The sequence below is a fragment of the Rhinoderma darwinii genome, chromosome 11 (genome assembly GCF_050947455.1).
Source record: "Rhinoderma darwinii isolate aRhiDar2 chromosome 11, aRhiDar2.hap1, whole genome shotgun sequence".
Taxonomy (NCBI): Eukaryota; Metazoa; Chordata; class Amphibia; order Anura; family Rhinodermatidae; genus Rhinoderma; species Rhinoderma darwinii.
The window spans coordinates 29,089,532-29,109,624 of NC_134697.1; the positions used below are offsets into that span (position 1 = coordinate 29,089,532).

Genomic DNA, 20,093 nt, shown 5'->3' on the forward strand with positions numbered 1-20,093 from the left:
AGCAAATGAGCACACCCCCACTCAGAGGTGAGATGCAGTTTGTGATGATTATGGATGATGGAAGTTGAGCATGGAAAATTGAATACAGATCACATGGAGACCAAGAAAAGAACATTATCTACGTACTGTGACATCATGTGCATTATATCTATGCTGTGACATCACTATGTGCATTATCCCTGTAATGTGACATCATAATGTGCATGTTAGGAAACATCTGTTCCTTTAAGATCGCCATGACTACTAGTCTAGCTTCTGGGCAGTTCTAGTTTTACTTATAAAGCCTATCCCACTTTCTCTGTCTTTCTTACTGTCAGGTGTAAGGGTGGAGTATTTATACCTGGCTTCCTCCCCTTTTCATTTGCTTCAGACATTTTCTGTTTGCATGTGTTTTGATCAAGCTACTGACTATACCCTGTACCTTGGACTTCTTGGAACTGGACCTCGGCTTGCCTCTGGATTACCCCTTGTTTGCTGACATGGATCTTCTGCTCCTGGCTAGTTCTGACCTCTGCTATTCCTGACATCCACTTGCTTATTGATTTTGACTTTCTGTTTACCCTTGGGCTGTCTTATTACCTGTTCTGGTATTGCCTGCATTGCACCTCTTATCCAACACTGAACTCTGTTAAAACAACCTCAGTTATATGCAGCAAAAACCAACCTGTCCTGCGGTGGGCTTTGGCGAACACCATAGAGTAGCTTTAGACTCTGTAGATCAGAGCTGTGGTGGATTTGGGGTTGCGGATTTATTTGCACGCTCACTCCCGACAGTCTCCAGCAGCCTTTGGGGAATCACTCATCTATAAATTCCATAAACTTCCACCCTGGGAATTGCTAAACTAGCGATTCCATAACTTTGCATTATTGGTGTGCTATGATCTCATAGTGTGCATTATTCCTCTACTATGGCATCACTGAGTATTAAAGAGGCTCTGTCACCAGATTTTGCAACCCCTATCTGCTATTGCAGCAGATAGGCGCTGCAATGTAGATTACAGTAACGTTTTTATTTTTTAAAAACGAGCATTTTTGGCCAAGATATGACCATTTTTGTATTTATGTCGATGTAGCTACTTACCTGCAAACGCTGATGCTGCTGCAGAATCAACTGTAGCCTCTGGTGCCAATGTGTCCTCGCTCGTCTGACACGATGCAGGACCTGGGGAATTGACGTCACAGCGTGATCTGCCAGAAGCTGGGCGTTCTGAAGAGAAGTGGATGATACTTCTCGTCAGAACGCCCAGCTAGTAAAAGAAGTAAAAACGCCCGATGTACGCACATAATACACGCCCAGTTGTACTTTTACTTTTCAACACGCCCAGTTGTACTTTTGCAAGCCTCATTTGCATAAATACAAAAATGGTCATAACTTGGCCAAAAATGCTCGTTTTTTAAAAATAAAAACGTTACTGTAATCTACATTGCAGCGCCTATCTGCTGCAACAGCAGATAGGGGTTGCAAAATCTGGTGACAGAGCCTCTTTAAGGCCCTTTTACACTGGCCAATTATAGGGCAAACGAACGTTCAAGAACGCTCGTTCCGGACAATTGCGCTGTGTAAACAGGGCAGCGATAAGCAGATGAATGAGAAATTGCTTATCCTTTTAAATGTGTAAAATATTATTGTTGTCGGCAGCACATCTCCCCGTGTAAAAAGGGAGACACGCTGCCGACATGATACAAATGTATGGGGACAAGTGGTCGGAGTAACGATCGCTTGTCCCCATGCTAGTTCCTTGTGAAAGGAGCAAACGAGCGCCAATCAACAAGCTGTCTCGTTGATCGGCGCTCGTTGCACTGACCAAACTTGGCCGGTGTAAAAGTACCTTTAGCTTTGTACTGCGATTGTAATCTGTCCAGCATTCATTCTACACATAAATAAGAGCTTTGTAAATAGATCTGGCAGTAATAATAACCTTATACAAATACGGCTCTTACATGACTAATGTAACATTTCTCATGGTTGTCATAAGACGAGGAACATAATGTAAAGATAAATTACATTTCATACACATTTTAGAATTGCAGTTGGAATTAATGATGGTTAAGCAAGAAGGATAAGGCAAAGGCTAAAAAGGCAATTAGCATTTAGATAGATGAATACCCAATTTCGGAGATCAAAGTAAGATTATTTCAGGTATTGCAGCTGCAAGTAACATTGCTGGGGAAATATGATTAGTTTATACAGCAGATTGAGTGTGATCATAATTAATGAATTATGTTAGAAATGAATAAAAAGATGGTAAGATCCTCTTTATTATATCTCATCTCTTTTCATTACTGAGGAGTGTCAGGTGGCTATGTGTCATAAATTATAAGACTACTGGTAGAGTGGTGATGAGGAGGTGGCATTGATCTGACTGGCAGAACACATAAAGAGCCTTATAAGTATTAATGACCACAATAAAACAAGTATTTTCAGAAGTTTTAAACACTTTGCCCTCTGGCCGGTAAGGTGGTGCTACAAACCAAGGAGGGCATTAAAGTGAGATTTGAGACATACACCGACCATTAAACACAATGAGCTCCAACGATACACAGTGGAAATTGAAGTATCTGTTCATAGGACCACCATGAGTCGTGAACTTCACAGAGTAGGACTTTATGGAAGAGTGGCCAGAAAAAACATAAGAAAACATGTTTTGAGTTTGCCAAACAGCTTGTGGCAGACTCCCAAAATACATGGAAGAAGATTCTCTAGTCAGATGAGACTAAAATGGAATTTTTTGGTCATTATGGGAAACGCTACAGATCTAGCCGTCCTTACCTTGACTTTAACGCATTAATTAAACAATGGCTAGATCTCTTATCTTGACTTTTCAATGGCTTTTGTTGTGTGATATCACGCTGCAGCTAGTTATCAGAATCAAGTTAAAGATGGCTACATCTGTATGTGTGGGGCAAGCCCTACACTTTCCATCGCCCCAAGAACACCATTCCCACAGTGAAGCATGGTGGTGGCAGCATCCGTGGATGCCTTTCATCGTCAAGAACTGGAAAACTGGTCATGATTGACTGAAAGATGGATGCCAGTAAAAACAGGACAATTCTTGTGGAAAACCTGTTTCAGTCTGCCTGAGATTTGGGACCGGGACAGAGGTTCACCTTCCAGTGGGACAACGACCCAAAAAATACTGCTAGAGCCAAGAGCGGTTTTAGCGGAAGCACTTACATGTCTTGGATCGGACCTCAATCCAATTGGGAATCTGTAGCATGACTTGAAGATGCTGTACACCAACTCAACCCATCTAACTGGAAGGAGTTGGAGCTGTTTTGCCTGGAAGAATGGGCAGAAATCACAGTGTCTAGATGTGCTAAGCTAATAGAGACTTGCATCTGTAATTGCAGCAAAAGGTGCTCCACAAAGTACTGACTTTCAGGGGTGTTTACTTATATACATTAAAGTTCTCACAATCAATGGTATAATCCTCACAAAAATAAATTTTAATTTTAGGTTGTAGTGCAAGGCTAGTGTTATTTCTAGCCTTTTAGTCATGATGTAGAGAAGTCCCTTTGTGATCTAAACTGTATTTCTATCATACACAGTGTTCTAGTTCTCGGAATAAAAGAGCAATAAACAATGGATATTTCCATGCTGGTTGTCATGGCTATGTCCACGGACATGTACATTCCTGTACTATAATTGTCTTTACTTATAAATGTAATATAATATATTAGCATGTTCTAGTATATTGAAATCTGTTCTGGCTTGTATACATATACATGGAACTATAAAAAAATGATATGTTGGAGGTGAGTAGATATAAGGTAATTAGTTAGTTTTGGTTTATTTTTGCAGAATGTCTGAATAATTTGGATTTTCTGTTCTCTGAGACATTCCCTTAGTTTTGCGGTGCACTGACAGACCTACTTTACCGCTCATGAAAGTATGTTGGCTTGAAAAGTAAATTAGGAGCACATTGCTAGAGAACAACAAAGAATCTCTTTCAAAGGTGTTTCATTCCTGAAATTTCAGCGCTGCATGTGGCATCGTTTCTGTTATTTCCATGTCGCAGGTGGCAAAATTTAATTAGCTGTATGAAGATTACTGTAATATTGGGAAAGCATTAAAAAAGTTGATTGTATTGCTATAACGGACGATTCTAGACAATACCGGCATCCAGAAGTTTATCTATACAGTGCTCCCTCAAGATACAATATTAATTTGTTCAGGGGACAACCATTGTAACTTGAATATATTGTAACCTGAGACCACAACTCTATAGAAAACTGCTAATGGAGTCCCAAGCCCTAAGGGTCCATTCACAGGTTGAGGTGCGGTTAGAAGCGCATTGAAAAACCTCATTAGAAAACTGCATGCGTTTTTACCGCCATTTGATGCATGGTAAAAACACAAGTGGTTTCGGATGCGTTTTTTTAATGTGCTTCTAAGCGCACCTCAATGTGGGAAAGGACCCTAATAAGGAAAACGCAAAATTACGCGTATAATATAAGAAAACAACTTATACTGAAAAGTCAGACAGAACTGCAGGAAGCTGGGGAATCACATGCTATTTTGAGGACAGGAGATTTTTTGGAGTTGTGTTATTCTCACCTGGTGTCTCAAGGAGCAGCTCATCCAGGCACATGTAGAGAACATTACATGGGCTAAGTCCACACAGGTCAGATTTGCTGCGGATAATTTCTCCAGCAAAATCCGCAAGAATCCACGCCGAATCATGTACATTTTGTTGAATATTTACCTCTGCAGACTGCGCTATTCCATACAACAGAAATAAGGGTATAGCGATGTATACCAGTCCAACGGAGATCAAAAGGACACTCTTTTGGCCTCTTTGAGCAAATAGGGTCCTATGGGTACGTTTGACGCATGGGCTGGGAGCTTTGCTGGCGCATACGGCAACTGAAGACTGCAAAAAAAGCAGACTAAGTGATAAATCATACTACAGTTAAACCAATTGCAAAAAAATTTAATAATTGGAAACCCCCTTTAAGAGGAAGGTTGGAGAAAGCTTTGCTCCATTTCCCTGTGTTATTGTTTTATTTCTACCATTACACATACTCATGATCTACTTGATTTCTCTTTCAACAGGTTTTATCTTATAAGTGGTGGTGTCCCCTTTATTATTTGTGGAATAACTGCTGCAACCAACCTAAAAAATTACGGAAATGAAGACAATGCACCTTAGTAAGTATTGTGTTCTAAATGCTCATTATCAAGTTTTCTGTAGGGTGGACATGATTCTTCTATTTCCTATGAGGATTTTATCTACTAAATCTGAAAATAAGCCATCACCATGGAGGGAACATTTGTCTGCCTATGACCATCCATGTAACAACCCACCAAAAAGAGAGTAGGAGTGACCACTAAACAATGTATATGCAAAAGTTCAAAATCACATTCATTGAAATATAATAAATCAGTACATCACAAAATATACTACTATAAATATACAGAGAAACACTCTTATAGGACCAAAGAGTCGAAAAAAGCCTGAAGACACAGAGATGAGACAGGAGTCCAAACAATATGTTACTGTGTATGCATGCAGGGAAATGACCCAGACAATACCAGTTATAACATGTCTAGGACTGCAGCCTAATGAAGAATATACAGCAGGTGTCCCCAAATAACAAAAAATAGAAAAATTATGCCCAAAGAATCTAATTGACCAATAACAGCCAGCACACTGTAAACAAATTATGATACATCCAGGATGTGCTAAATAGTATAATTAAGAATAACTATAGCTAATAATAGTGCATTGCAATGGTCTGCAAACCCGGGAAAACAATTATGCTAACCAGAAAAATAGAATAAATGATACACATGAATATATAGCCAGTCATTAAGATGTATCCAAAAAAATAAAATAAGCGCAAAGCCTGAAAAACAAAGGCTGTTATAATGGAGTCATAGCAAAAAGTTACCTATAGACATAGTGAATGACCCTGTCACAGAATTCCTTGACGTCAGTATTGCTGGCTGCTGCTTCGTTAGGAGGTAAATACAATTAAAATAGAGGAGGGCATATATAGGTAGAAGCAGCGCCCCCACACCTGAAGGCCGTTAAAGACGGTGCAAATCCGTCATGACAGACAAGCTGCATGCAAGGAACGCGTACGCACGGCGTATTCCGGTCTGATCTTTCTATCTTTGGGCCTTTTTCGTCTCTTTGGTCCCATCATAGTGTTTCTCTGTATATATTATAGTAGTATATTTTGTGGTGTACTGATATATTATACTTCAAGAAATGGCATTTTGGACTTTTGCATATACATTGTTTAGCGGTTATTGCTACTCTCTTTTGGTGGGCTGTTATATAGGTTTTGTAAATTCCACATTCTGACTTATGGAGGTATAATATAGGTTGCATGACCATCCATAGACAGGGTAATCTAACCATTTAAGTACTTTGACAATGTTTGGAAACCTAAGTGAAAACTTGAAGCAATGAGCCATAGAAATGAGATCTCCATCACATTGTAGCTATGTATAAATACCAAGCTGATTAGGAAATTATTATTTTAATCCTTACTTACAAGTAAAGAATTCTTGGATTAGTCCACCAAGAGAAGGCATTCCTACAATGAGGTAGAAATGTCCACGTGACAGCCCATATGCACCATGGCAGCTAGTAATGCACACAACTCCGCTTAGGCTGGGTTCACACGACCTATTTTCAGACGTAAACGAGGCGTATTATGCCTCGTTTTACATCTAAAAATAGGGCTACAATACGTCGGCAAACATCTGCCCATTCATTTGAATGGGTTTGCCGACGTACTGTGCAGACGACCTGTCATTTACGCGTCGTCGTTTGACAGCTGTCAAACGACGACGCGTAAAATTACAGCCTCGTCAAAAGAAGTGCAGGACACTTCTTTGGACGTTTTTGAGCTGTTTTCTCATAGACTCCAATGAAAACAGCTCCAAAAACGGACGTAAAAAACGCCGCGAAAAACGCCGCGAAAAACGCGAGTTGCTCAAAAAACATCTGAAAATCAGGGGCTGTTTTCCCTTGAAAACAGCTCCGTATTTTCAGACGTTTTTGGTCACTACGTGTGCACATACCCTTAGGGTTTCCATGCAATAGATGTCACAGCCTATGAGAAAACAGCTATAACACTGTTATATAGACATTACATTTATGGTTGTGTTTAACACAGCAGAAACTCCTTTCATATTAGATTGTGTATTTTTGCTTTTACTTGTTTTGCGCTGGAAGCTTTGAAATCTTTTTAATGTTACTCTGGAAGAAGAAAAAAAAAGACAACTGATTAAAAAGCAAAGCCAAAACATCTGTTTTGTCCGATCTTATCATTTCATCAATGCCTATTCCGAGTCTTCCGAGTTTCCACTTTGAGGCATTCATCAAGAAAAGTAGTGATGGGAACTCGGGACCCAGCTTTGTGCAGGCGAAGCAATGCAGCCATCAGGTTCCCAAGTGTAAAATTAGTACTGGTTGACACACAATTAATAATGCCCTAACCCAATGAGTGTCAAGCTCCTAATCTTTTTAAAGTCATTATAATGATGGTCACATTAGTCCTATGGAGGGAATAATCACTCACTGTAAGACAGCAACATTACTCTATGAACACACTACTTTATATATATATATATATTTATTTTTTTACATAATATATAATAATGATAAAGAATAGTTGTGTTAAAATTAAAAACAAAACTAAGAACCTTGATCCAGTGCTTGGTTTAACCCATTCGCGCACCCTGACATGCCATTACGTCCAGGTGCGGGGGTTGTTGTTTGGATCGCGCTGTTCCTGGCTGTTTAACCCCTCAAATGTTATGGTCAATCCCGACCGCAGCTTTTGAGGTGTTGAAAAGAGGGGGGCGGCCCCCTCCAACAGCTCGTCGCCCCCCTCCAGTGAGATTGGGGGGTGACGACTGTTGTTATGGCAGCCCAGGGGCCTAATGAAGGCCCCCAGGGCTGCCTTCACTCTGCCTTTGCTAAGCCCTGCTTGTGGCAGGGCTTAACAGATGCCTGTAAAAATGACGATATATACGTTAGTATTACAGTATATTGTACCAGCGATCTAATGAACGCTGGTTCAAGTCCCCTAGGGGGGCTAATAAAGTGAGTGAAAAAAAGTTTTTAGTAGTGAAAAAAACAAATATATTAAAACTTAAAAAGAAGACCTTTTCCCATTTTTCTTCTTTAGTAATGTAAAAAAATAAAAAAAGTAAACAAAATTTATATTGCTGCATCCATCAAAGTCTGAACTATTACAATATAGCGTTATTTAATGTGCACGGTGAATGCTGTAAAAAAAAAAAAAATTGAAATCGCCAAAATCGAATTTTTTTGTCAACTTAGCTCTCAAAACAAATGTAATAAAAAGCGATCAAAGAGTTCTACATACCAAAAAATGGAACCAATAAAAACTACAGCTTGTCCCGCAAAACATAAGCCCTTATACCGCTCCATCGCTGAAAAAATAAAAAGTTACGGCTCTCAGAATGTGGCGACGCAAAACATTTTTTTTTAACAAAGAGTTTATTCTCAATAAAAGTAGTATAATATAAAAAAAACTATATAAATTTGATATCACCGTAATCATATTGAGCCGCAGAATAAAGATAAGTTGTTGTTTTTACTGCTCGGTGAAAGCCGTAAAAACGAAACCCAAAAAACAATTGAGCAATTATAGTTTTTTGCAACTTCAGCCCCGCAAAGATTTTTTTTCAGTTTTCCAGTACATTATATGGAACTATAAATGAAAACATAAGAAACTACAACTCCTCCCGCAAAAAATAAGCCCTCACATTACTCTATTGATGGAAAAATAAAAAAGTTATGGCTCTTGGAATGCGGGGAGTGAAGAACGCAAATGAAAAATCAAAAAATGGCTTCGTCCCGAAGGGGGTAAAAAGAAGAAGTCTTTATGTTATACCATGCCATGAGTAAGGACATGTGATTCGTCCAAAATGCGTAGGCCCTCTTTTGATGCAACCCCCCATTGTGCAATTTGGATTTTAATACATTTGAAGTAAAGTTGGAAGACTTCTTTTTAAATCAAGCGCAGGATCAAGGTTCTTCGTTTTTGTTTTTCTATTTTCATCGTGTGACGCCGTGAGGATCCATGCGCAGTCCGAGTTTGTTCATCCAGACTGGTGAGCTGTGGGATTCCTCCCCCCTCTAAATTAACTTTACTTAGCTGGCAAGGTATTATAAAGAAGAATGAAAAACACTACAAGTGGCCAGAAAAATACCACTGACCGAACCCATACATAGAACTATTACCCATACATCAGCTACAATATTACAAAACCATATAAACTATAGTAAAGAATGGACAATTGTGCCTTATCTGTATAGCAATGTTCCTAAACTAGCAGGCTCCAGGGTTATGGTAGCCACACATATTATTATGTACCGATGACAAGTGAAGATACACATGTGGTGTCTGGTTATAGGGCACACTTATCACCCGACACCTCACAGCAGCAAGGTGATCATGATATAGTTGGCACCAGTAACATAATATTACCAACAGTTGACACCAGGCTAAGGCCGGATTCACACGAGCGTGTGCATTTTGCGTGTGCAAAAGGTCCGTGTGTCATCACCATATGGTGCGTGGCTGCGTGATTTTCGCGCAGCCGGCATCATTATGACACTGTTTTTATGTTTGTAAACAGAAGGTGCTTTTCTGTTTTCATTCATTTATTTTACAGCTGTTGCGCGAATCACGCGTGGCACCCGGAAGTGCTTCCGTGTGCCATGCGCGATTTGTACGCACCCATTGACTTCAATGGGTGAATGGAGCGCGAAACACGGGCAAATATAGGATATGTCATGAGTTTCATGCAGCGCACATATGCTGCGTGAAATTTACTGACAGTCTGAAAGGCCCCATTCACTAGCATAGGCCCGTGCGAAGCGCGTGAAAATCACGCGCGTAGCACGGACGTAAAACACGATAGTGTGAATAAGCCCTAAGAATTATATTACTGGCACTCGTTGGTCAGTTATATAACTGGCACTTGAGTACTAAAGATTTGGTCTTTGGACCGGCAAAGTATCTCTGCTACCTGACACATTTCACACCTGTATTGTTGCTATTTTATATTATACTTTATGTGTCTCATTGTTACCTGTTATATTTGAATATGACTCTAAAGCTTAAATAAGTTGGCCATACACAAATTTTTCACAATAATCTTATGAACAAATATATTGTAAATATAAGTACAATTCGGTAGAATTTAAAGCGTACCTTCAGCCAGCAATGAATATTTTACATTGCAGGAGAACATTGCACAACACCGTGTTCTAAGAAAAGTTCCAGAATTGTTGTTTTATTCGCCATACAAGATTATGAAAGTATTTACTAAAACAGACATATCAGGAGAGCTGACGGGTCCTTTTTAATACAAGTTCAACACAGGTTATTTTTTCCTTAACAAACATGGCACTTTCATTAAGTAACCAATAAGCAATATATATTGATTTATTCAGTACACATTCACCTACTGTTGTTAGAATAATATTCTTCCCTTTTGTACCATGCCCGTTGAGTGTTTTGCCTAGAGGAGCGATCTGTGAATATTACATATAAGAACTTTAAAGTGAATAAATGTATGTTGTACAGGTTGCTGTATATCAGTTTCTGAATGTTTGATTATTTATATCACAGTGAGTTATATTTTGTAATAAAAAACTGTACAACAGGCAACAAAAATGTAAGGTACAATTGCGCTACAATTAAAGTGATATATTTCACTGTAGACTAATGTTATTACTTGCCTATTGACAAACATATAATATAGTAGTGGGTAAGTTGACATGTTGAAGTACGGCATCCTTCAGGTTACTGATTTTTTCAGTGAAAAGAAGCTGAGTTGCAAATAGAAAGAAATACGTCAATCTCTCAATGGAAGTTATTTCATAGAAAGACTGAGAAAGGAGATTAGATCCGAGACGGTATAACAATGTTTGGAAACATTAGTGTGTCCTGGGGTCTTAAAATGTAGGACGAGGAACTATTCCTGTACCATAAAACTTCTTCTTAGGTCATTCAAAGTGACAAGTGGAATAGAAATCAGAATCGACTGCAAACTTTCCATACATAACTGTCTACAATTCTGATTAGATGCGGAAGCAATTGAAATCTCTAAACTGATACACAGTCAATTTTAGCATGTTGTGAGTATATTTAGTCGGTGAGAATAACAATCAGTTTGGAAAACCTTATTTGTTTTAATACATTTAGAATCAATTTGTTAATACTCATTAGGCTGAACACAGGGCCATTTGGTAGAGATTTTTATGTGTTTTTTTTTAGCCAAAGCAAATAATAGATCCCGAAATAAGGAAAAGCTGTTAGGCAGGATCGAGCTGTTATCGATCACATTTAAGTTTACAACTTAGATGTGATCGATAACAGGTGGATCCTGCGTGTCAGAGACACGCCGGAGCCGCTAACACTGAACCCGTCAGTGCCGCTGACCTGACGGATTCTGGTTTTAGCGACAGGGACGGTTTTAGACAAAGTGTGGCCCTGGGCAAAGTTAAAAGTGGGGCCCCAAATGCTGAATTATTGTATCAATAATGCAGTAAATTCATAAGTCGGTGTGCAGAGAACTGCATCGCTGATTTCTAGCGCGTCCAGGAGTGTTGGAAGCCCCAAAGCATATATCCCCCCTCTGACACAAAAAATTATCTATATATATATATACAGTTATTAAATCATACCACTATACCGGATGAAATATTACCTGCATACTGTTACTGAACAAAACTCACTATTATAAGACCAAAAATAACACAATATAAGGTCCAAATAATACTGCCACACCATAATCCGATAGTGACTGAATAATACCCCAATACTGTTACAAAATAATACCACCACACCATAACCACATAGTGACTGAATAATACCCCATACTGATACTGAATAATACCGCCACACTATGATCTCATACTGACTGAATAATACCCCCATACTGTTACTGAATAATACCTCCACACCATAATCACATACTGACTGAATAATACCCCCATACTGTTAATAAATAATACCTTTACACTATAATAACATAGTGAGTGACTAATACACCCATACTGTTACTGAATAATAACCCACACCATAACCACATGGTGACTGAACAATACCCCATACTGTTAGGGTATGTTCACACGGCCTATTTACGGACGTAATTCGGGCGTTTTTGCCCCGAATTACGTCCGAAAATAGCGCCTCAATAGCGCTGACAAACATCTGCCCATTGAAAGCAATGGGCAGACGTTTGTCTGTTCAAACGAGGCGTAATATACGCGCCGCTGTCAAAAGACGGCGTGTAAATAGACGCCCGCGTCAAAGAAGTGACCTGTCACTTCTTTGGCCGTAATTGGAGCCGTTATTCATTGACTCCAATGAATAGCAGCGCCAATTACGTCCGTAATTGACGCAGCGTTCAAGCGCCTGCACATGCCGTTACGGCTGAAATTACGGGGATGTTTTCAGGCTGAAACATCCCCGTAATTTCAGCCGTTACGGACGCCCTCGTGTGAACATACCCTTACTGAATAATACCTCCACACCATAACCACATAGTGACTGAATAATACCCCCATACTGTTACTGAACACAACTCACAATTATAAGACCAATAATAACACAATATAAGGTCCACATAATACCGCCAAACAATAGTGACTGAATAATACCCCCATACTGTTAGTGATTAAAAACCAATCTACAAAGACCAACATAACCACCATATAGTGGTAGATGCCAGTTATACACAGGAGCTCTGCAGACCATATAATTGCTTTCAGCACATTTGTATCCAGTGACTCACAGGTGTTTTTTTCTGAATAGAGTGGTTCACTTTCCCTTTTTTTTCTCCATCCGGTTCAGACCATTGTGATGACTTATTCCAGCCACGACTCGTCTCTGCAGAATTTGGCACTCAGACATGTTGGTTTCTCGCTTTTTCAGTACCCTCCACACCTATACCCCATCCCCCTCTGGTAGATAACGCCACACACAGCCCCCCTCTGGTAGATAGCGGCACACGGAGCCCCCCTCTGGTAGATAGCGTCACACACAGCCCCCATGGTGGATACAAACCACACACTGCCCCCTCCCTCTGGTAGATAGCACCAAACATATCTACCAGAGGGAGGGGCTAACGTCACACACAGCCCCCCCTCTGGTAGATAGCTCCAGACACAGCCCCCCACCTTGTAGATAGCATCAGACAGCCCCCCCTTGTAGATAGCACCACAAATCCTCCGCTTTTGTGGATAGCGCTAGACAGCCCCCCTCTTGTAGATAGTGCCACACACAGCCCCACAAACAAATGAAAAAAAATGATTTTACTTAATTAGCCCGGTACCCGCGACGGGCAGAGCGCTCCACAGCTTTTAGACGGGAGCCCTGCCTAGGCCAGCGTAATGCAGTGACATCATCACACCGGCCTGCACAGGGATTCTGTCCCGGCGTCTTATAGGCTGCAAGCCTAACGTGGCCAGTAGCCTATAGTATTCAATTGTATCTGTGTCTTGAGGGCGCAGGTACAATTGAATGCAGCAGTCACTAGCACCAGTGCCCCCCTGGTGCTACCAACGTCACCGGGCATGAGGGGCCCATGCTGCCCAGACCATAAATGTTATGTGCCAGGTGGCGCAAGCCCCCTCATGCCGCGGGCCCGTGGACAAGGGGCCCTAAAAGAATGCTGCTGAGTTTGAAGCATAGCCCGTGAGCCTGCTCCATAGTTCTCCTTGCTGGCTATGATTTAACCCTACATCAAATGTCAGCAAGAGGTTAATGCCATAGAGTGGTGTGGGGGCTTTCAGTTAGTCCCACTATTCCAGTTTCTGCCTAATAGTGATAGGTGTGTCTATGAAATTGACCATATTGAGTGGGTAGGCTTGAGATCCGATAATTAGATTGCGAGTTCCACTGGGATTACATTAGAAACTATATAAATAACACATCATGCATATATAGCAGAGGAAGTTGCGCGAGGGTTAACAGGCAATGGCATCATCAGAGTTTAATTGCCAATTAATTATAGTTTCACACACCGACATTTCCGGCTGTAGCCCCACCCGTACGTATACATATATTTCCTCATTATATAAGACAATGTTTTCATTGATAACCAACTAGTACAAAGAAAAGTTGGAGGGGTTACCAATAACAATCTACCGAGTCATTGTGTTCAATTTCTTGCCGGCCTTGACAAAATGATGGCTAGTCTTTCCTTCACCCGGGGCAAAGAATTAATTTGCTGCCCTAACTATGTATATAAATACCATGACCAAGGCAGAGTAGCTTGTTGGTGCCATCATTTGGTATGGAGGGTAACACATTTTTCTTAGTGAGACAACCCACATGATGTGTGATCGGCTTAATCCTACTTTTCGGTGTTCTTCTGTAGTACTAATATCTGTATTTTTCTCTCTGTTCACAGCTGCTGGATGGCTTGGGAGCCGAGTCTTGGTGCATTCTATGGCCCCGTCGCATTTATTGTTCTAGTTACCTGTATTTATTTCCTCTGTACCTATGTACAGCTAAAGCGCCATCCTGAACGCAAGTATGAATTAAAGGAAAGGACGGAGGAGCAGCAGAGGTTGGCAGGTGGAGAAATGGGTCACAGTCATATAACTGAAGCTGGGCCAGTTGCCCAGGCAACCTGCTCCATGATTTCATCTTCACTGTTGGAAAATGAGCATTCATTCAAGGCCCAGCTACGAGCTGCCGCATTTACTCTCTTTCTATTTACAGCAACCTGGACCTTTGGGGCTCTTGCTGTTTCTCAAGGGCATTTCTTGGATATGATATTTAGCTGCTTATATGGAGCATTTTGTGTAACTTTAGGCCTCTTCACTTTAATACATCACTGTGCAAAGCGAGATGATGTTTGGCATTGTTGGTGGTCCTGTTGTCCGTCGAAAAGAAATGCATACGCAGTGCCAGCAAATGCTCGCCAAAAAGTGAACATAAATGGAGATGCCCAGGGTCATGCGACCTGTATTCAGGATTCACCATGCCCTAATAAGTCGCCTATGTACAACCACCCATCTGTGAGTCACTGCAAACTTACTAACTTACAAGCAGTGCAGAACCATGTAAACTGCCTCTCACCAGTCACCCCATGCTGTGCAAAGATTCACTGTGAACAACTTATGGAAGACGAAGCTCATATCCATGTGCATAACGAAGGTGCTTTTAGACCCAACATGCACGTTCACCGGTGTCTAAAAAGCAGAACTAAGCCACGCTACTTCAGTCGACATAGGTCAGCTGCTGAGAGAGAGTATGCTTACCATATTCCGTCTAGCATTGATGGGAGTATCCACAGCTCACACACAGACAGTCCACACAGTACACATGAGGGTCATACAGGCCACAGACGGGGCTGTTGTGCAGCAAGCGACCCTTATCCTACTATCAACCAGCCCGAGAGCAGCGATGCAAGTACTGCAATATTTAGTTGTGGCAAAATGCCCGACTCTGACACTGTGCACCATACTCACTTTGAGATGCAACCGAGGAGACAATCATATCCATTTAATACAACAAATCCTAACGGGTTACTCAAGGGTAGCATGCATGAAGCCATGATCTATAGTTCCGATAATTCAGGAAACGTAAAAACGGGGCCATGGAGAAATGAAACTACTGTGTAGTTCTGGGCCTAGCTCCTACGTCTTTCCTGCGCTGGTAAAAAAATGTCCGCCATGTTTTTAAATTCACTTGTTAAGTGTCTGTACAGCACACCAGTACATGTACCATGCTTGGTTCTGTTTTGTTATACAAAGAATCCAATAATAATGTGGTAATTGTAAAAAATAACTTGTTAAAGAGGATTAACAATAAGTGTACGGCAAAGAACCATGAACACCAAGGTGCAAAGTAGATCGAAGAGGCAATATCCCTTTTTTGTTGTGTTTACTCTTGGCACACTTCTCTGTGTTACATTTGCTACTGTTACCATGACAATAAATTATTCCAATCATTTTTCTAATATGTTCTACACATTGTACCATTAAACCGAATAGAAGTTTCGAGTGTATCTCATGTCAGATTGATATCACTTGTTTCCATGTTGTTCTTATAGTCGTCTTCAAATTGTGTCCATAAACCCTTAAATATTTGTCCAAATACACACAGAAGAAAAGGAACCTAAGAATTGCATCTTTCAACTATTGAGTTATATGTTATTTATGTGTATATTGTATTAAGTGCCACCATTAGAATTGCACCTTTTGTCTATGCACAGTGGAGGTAACCATTTTGACATACAAACTTAAATATTTAAGGCCTATTTCACCCTTTTTTTACACTTTTTTTTTTACACATTTGTTTCCAAACGAGCACCACAAGTTTTTTCTGCCTCCTATTGATTTCAATGGGAGGTCAGAGGTGATAACCACTCAAAGAAAGAGCATGACGCTTTTTGTTTTCCGCCCGGGAAAAAATGCCTCCCATTGGAATCGTGTGTTTTTTGCCGCTGATTCCGACGCTGTTTCCGAGTCAAAATCAGCACCAAAAAAACTGTGTGCACTGACCCTAATAATGGAGGCTAAACAATTGTTTATAACTACTTACATTACTGTGTACATCATCTACTTTAGAGATAGTACCAGCGCTTAGAAAATGTATATCCAACAAACATCAGAAGGGCCACATGCAGCCCTCTAATGCTTAAGGGTAAGTGCACACGATAGCAGGCTTTTACGTCTGAAAAGACAGACTGTTTTCAGGAGAAAACGGCTGCCTCGTTTCAGACGTAAATGCTCCTCCTCGCATTTTGCGAGGCTTCTCAGACAGCCGTAAATTTTGAGCTACTCTTCATTGAGTTCAATGAAGTACGGCTGAAATTACGTCTGAAAGAAGTGTCCTGCACTTCTTTTGACGAGGCTGTATTTTTACGCGTCGTCGTTTGACAGCTGTCAAACGACGACACGTAAATGACAGGTTGTCTGCACAGTACGTCGGCAAACCCATTCAAATGAATGGGCAGATGTTTGCCGACGTACTGTAGCACTATTTTCAGATGTAAAACGAGGCATAATACGCCTCGTTTACGTCTGAAAATAGGTCGTGTGAACCCAGCCTATGTCTCATAACTTAATGACATTACTTCATGCAAGACCATTGGTATAAAATCCTTTTATTCATTCCAGTACTTACTCAGCCGGTCATGTATTGAGAGTTTGGACAACCCATTTTTGTTAGACGACTCTCCTGAAAATTAGCTTCCTCCAGGGATCGCCTGTAATCTGTTGGGAATATATAAGAAATATTGGAACAATATACCTTGTCTGTATATGTTCAATCTGAATACTAGTGTATAAGTAGTCCATAGCACTCGAAGTTTCTTTGCAATAAATGAGCATTCTATTATTTATTCATCAGCAATTTATATTTCATATTTGATCATCTAATATTTCATCCAGAAGATAAAACTCCAAACTTTTTTGATCAGCTCAACAACATTTTGGTACGTCCTAAAATAACAACTTGAAAACGGTCCGAGATGTATCGAGACGTTGATTTGGTGAAAATAATTTGGAGTTTTATCTTCTGGATGAAATACAATTGATCATATAAAAAAAGAAACAATACACAATGTACCATAATAAAGTTATGTACCATATGTATCACTTTTTTTTTTGAGGCCGGGGGTTGTGTCAAAATTACATAAGATGGCAAAAGGTTATGGTTTCAGGCCGAATGACAGAATGTAATCTATAGGAAAGTGACATGTATTCTCTTTAAAGGGGTTGTCCCGTTTAGAAATCCTATTTTCACATACGCTATTAGGGTATTTTAAAATAAATAAATAGATGGGGGTCTCTTGTTCAGGATCCTCATCTATTAGCAAAGGCAAAGAGTTGATACATAGAGAATCTTTAGTTCTGGAGGACACAGCATGTCTATGCATTGTATGAACAGTTCATTGACTTCAATTGGAACTGTGTAACGCTCAATTTCTCCTGCGGTGGCGCTGCAGTAAAAATTAACACTTGCTGCCGGATTCCCCCACATACAGTATTACAGCTGATTGCCCCAACAGTGGCATAACCTGAAATTAGTTTATCTTCAGGGGACCCTTCTAACACAAAGGGATTGTCCAATAAGGTCTACCCATACAATAAACATAGGATGGTGTGCGAAGAATGTCTAGGATGGAAAATAATTAGTAACCTTTTTATTTCAAAACCTGTTAGTTTCAAACTTTTTACCATGACAATTTCCCTGCCACGACACAAGTTAATGATTCTGTAAGGGTCCCACATAGAGGGGTGTCATTTAGGCCATATACACGGCCATTTTGAACAGAGCCGTAATAGCCAATCAGACGTGCATGGAGCCTTTACTGTACCATCATTTGATTCCAATTTCATAATACATTGCTTCTAGGGGAGAATAGCCACATGCTTACGGCACACAACGGAGCATTATATGGCAGCAGACAGACTCCCGTAATCCTCCATAGTAGGGAGCCGTGCTGAACTCCATGTAGCATGACGCAGGCACTTTACTGTGTGCATAAGGCGCCATTGCTGCCTAGTCCACAGCTCTCATGACTGCCATCACTTGGCAACAATGACAGTACTCTCCCGGCCAGGAGGAAGCTCTAATCATCCTGATGGAAATGTCCATCAGATCCCCGCCAATGACTTTTCAGACCACCAATAAATGGTCAATGAATTGATAGGTCATTGCGTGTAAAGGGGCTTTTAGCGTGGTCCTTTGCAGATATTTGAATGGCCACTTGTGTCTTAGGACGTTGATAAAACTTGTGCACCCAACAAAAACCCAGCCTCCACTGTGTATATATTCCAGTAATAGATACACCTGAAATTGGTAGCTTGCTGAAATACGAATGACATTGGCACTGGTGATACCATTCTGACAAAGAGATATATCCATACACAGTCTTTATTATATAAACTACAATATGTAGTGTAATGATATTGCCTCGAAATGTCTGCCATTAGCACTCTAGAACCACATAATGTCCACTCAGTGTTCGCTTATCTCCATGTTGGAGGGAAGAGATCGCTAATATGACTCCTTTTCCATCTGCAGTGTTGTATTGGTTGTTATTTGCATGACGCAGGTCAGAATATACCATTTGTTGTTTTTCAATGTTACATGTTTAAAGTGCAGTATTGTTAAAGACTGTGAATATCATGTTGGTATTACTCTAGAACATTATGAATCCACAAGAATTCACCTCCACACCAGTGTAAGTGGCACAATCCTTCGTATGAGGTATTATGAAACGTTAATTAAAATTCACTCAGATGTCTTTGCAAAGCATGCAGGACCCATTGTATGTGACACTGTATCTGAGACACGTTTTCTACTACATTGTAGAATTAACAAAAAGTTGAAATGTTTGGAGAAGGTACAGCGGTTCCAGGTAACTCTTGGCGAGAGGGAGGAGTGGTTATGGTAAACAAATGTTGCTCAACACAAGATATCCACACAAGATGTTTCACAAACGATGGAAAGCAGCAGTGTTCTCAACCGCAACATATGACGTGATGACCCAACAGTCAACCATCTCAGTCAAACATTTGTATTCGTGAGCGGAATCTCCACCATCAGCCATTGTAAAGAATCTATTAGGACATTGCAGTTCCCTAATTTAACTCATTGAATCACTTCCAATATTGACCTGCAGGTCCAGGACAAATGACTCAGTTACCTTCAGTTAGTAGTCATCAGAGTAGTCACCGGAGTGTATCGGACTGGTGCATGGAGATGCTACAGGCTGCCATAAACAGCATTATACACAATGCTAATGAGTCTGCAGAAAATATATCTAGTTCAGTTGTAATTACTCACTATTGGAACGCTCTTACCTCATGGGCATAATGTACATGGCCGTCTTACAGGTTTCTCTTGTTTGCATTCGTAATATGACACCAATTAGAAGTCTATGTGCCCGTTATGTAGATTTCTAAGCATCAGATATTATACAGACGCATAGAGAGGGTTTTTTTTAGACCGATTTATACACTATTTTTGAGAAAAAAAATTGTGCTATGTTCCATGACATGCAGTATTCATAGAAGCATGAAAGCACAGAACCTAAGGGACGCCAAGTGCCACCATACAGGTGT

General features: G+C 40.4%; 1 protein-coding gene across 2 annotated transcripts in view; it reads left to right on the top strand.

Annotated features, from left to right (window-relative positions):
* The window catches only part of ADGRA1 (adhesion G protein-coupled receptor A1), a 534,808-nt gene extending 515,693 nt beyond the window's left edge, over positions 1-19,115 (top strand). For both annotated transcript variants that reach the window (XM_075843229.1, XM_075843230.1), the window contains 2 exons: positions 5,057-5,152; positions 14,420-19,115. In XM_075843229.1, the coding sequence (XP_075699344.1) occupies positions 5,057-5,152; positions 14,420-15,638 (1,315 nt within the window). In that variant the 3' untranslated portion in view covers positions 15,639-19,115. The remainder of the gene's footprint in view (positions 1-5,056; positions 5,153-14,419) is intronic.
* The last annotated feature ends 978 nt before the right edge of the window (positions 19,116-20,093 follow it).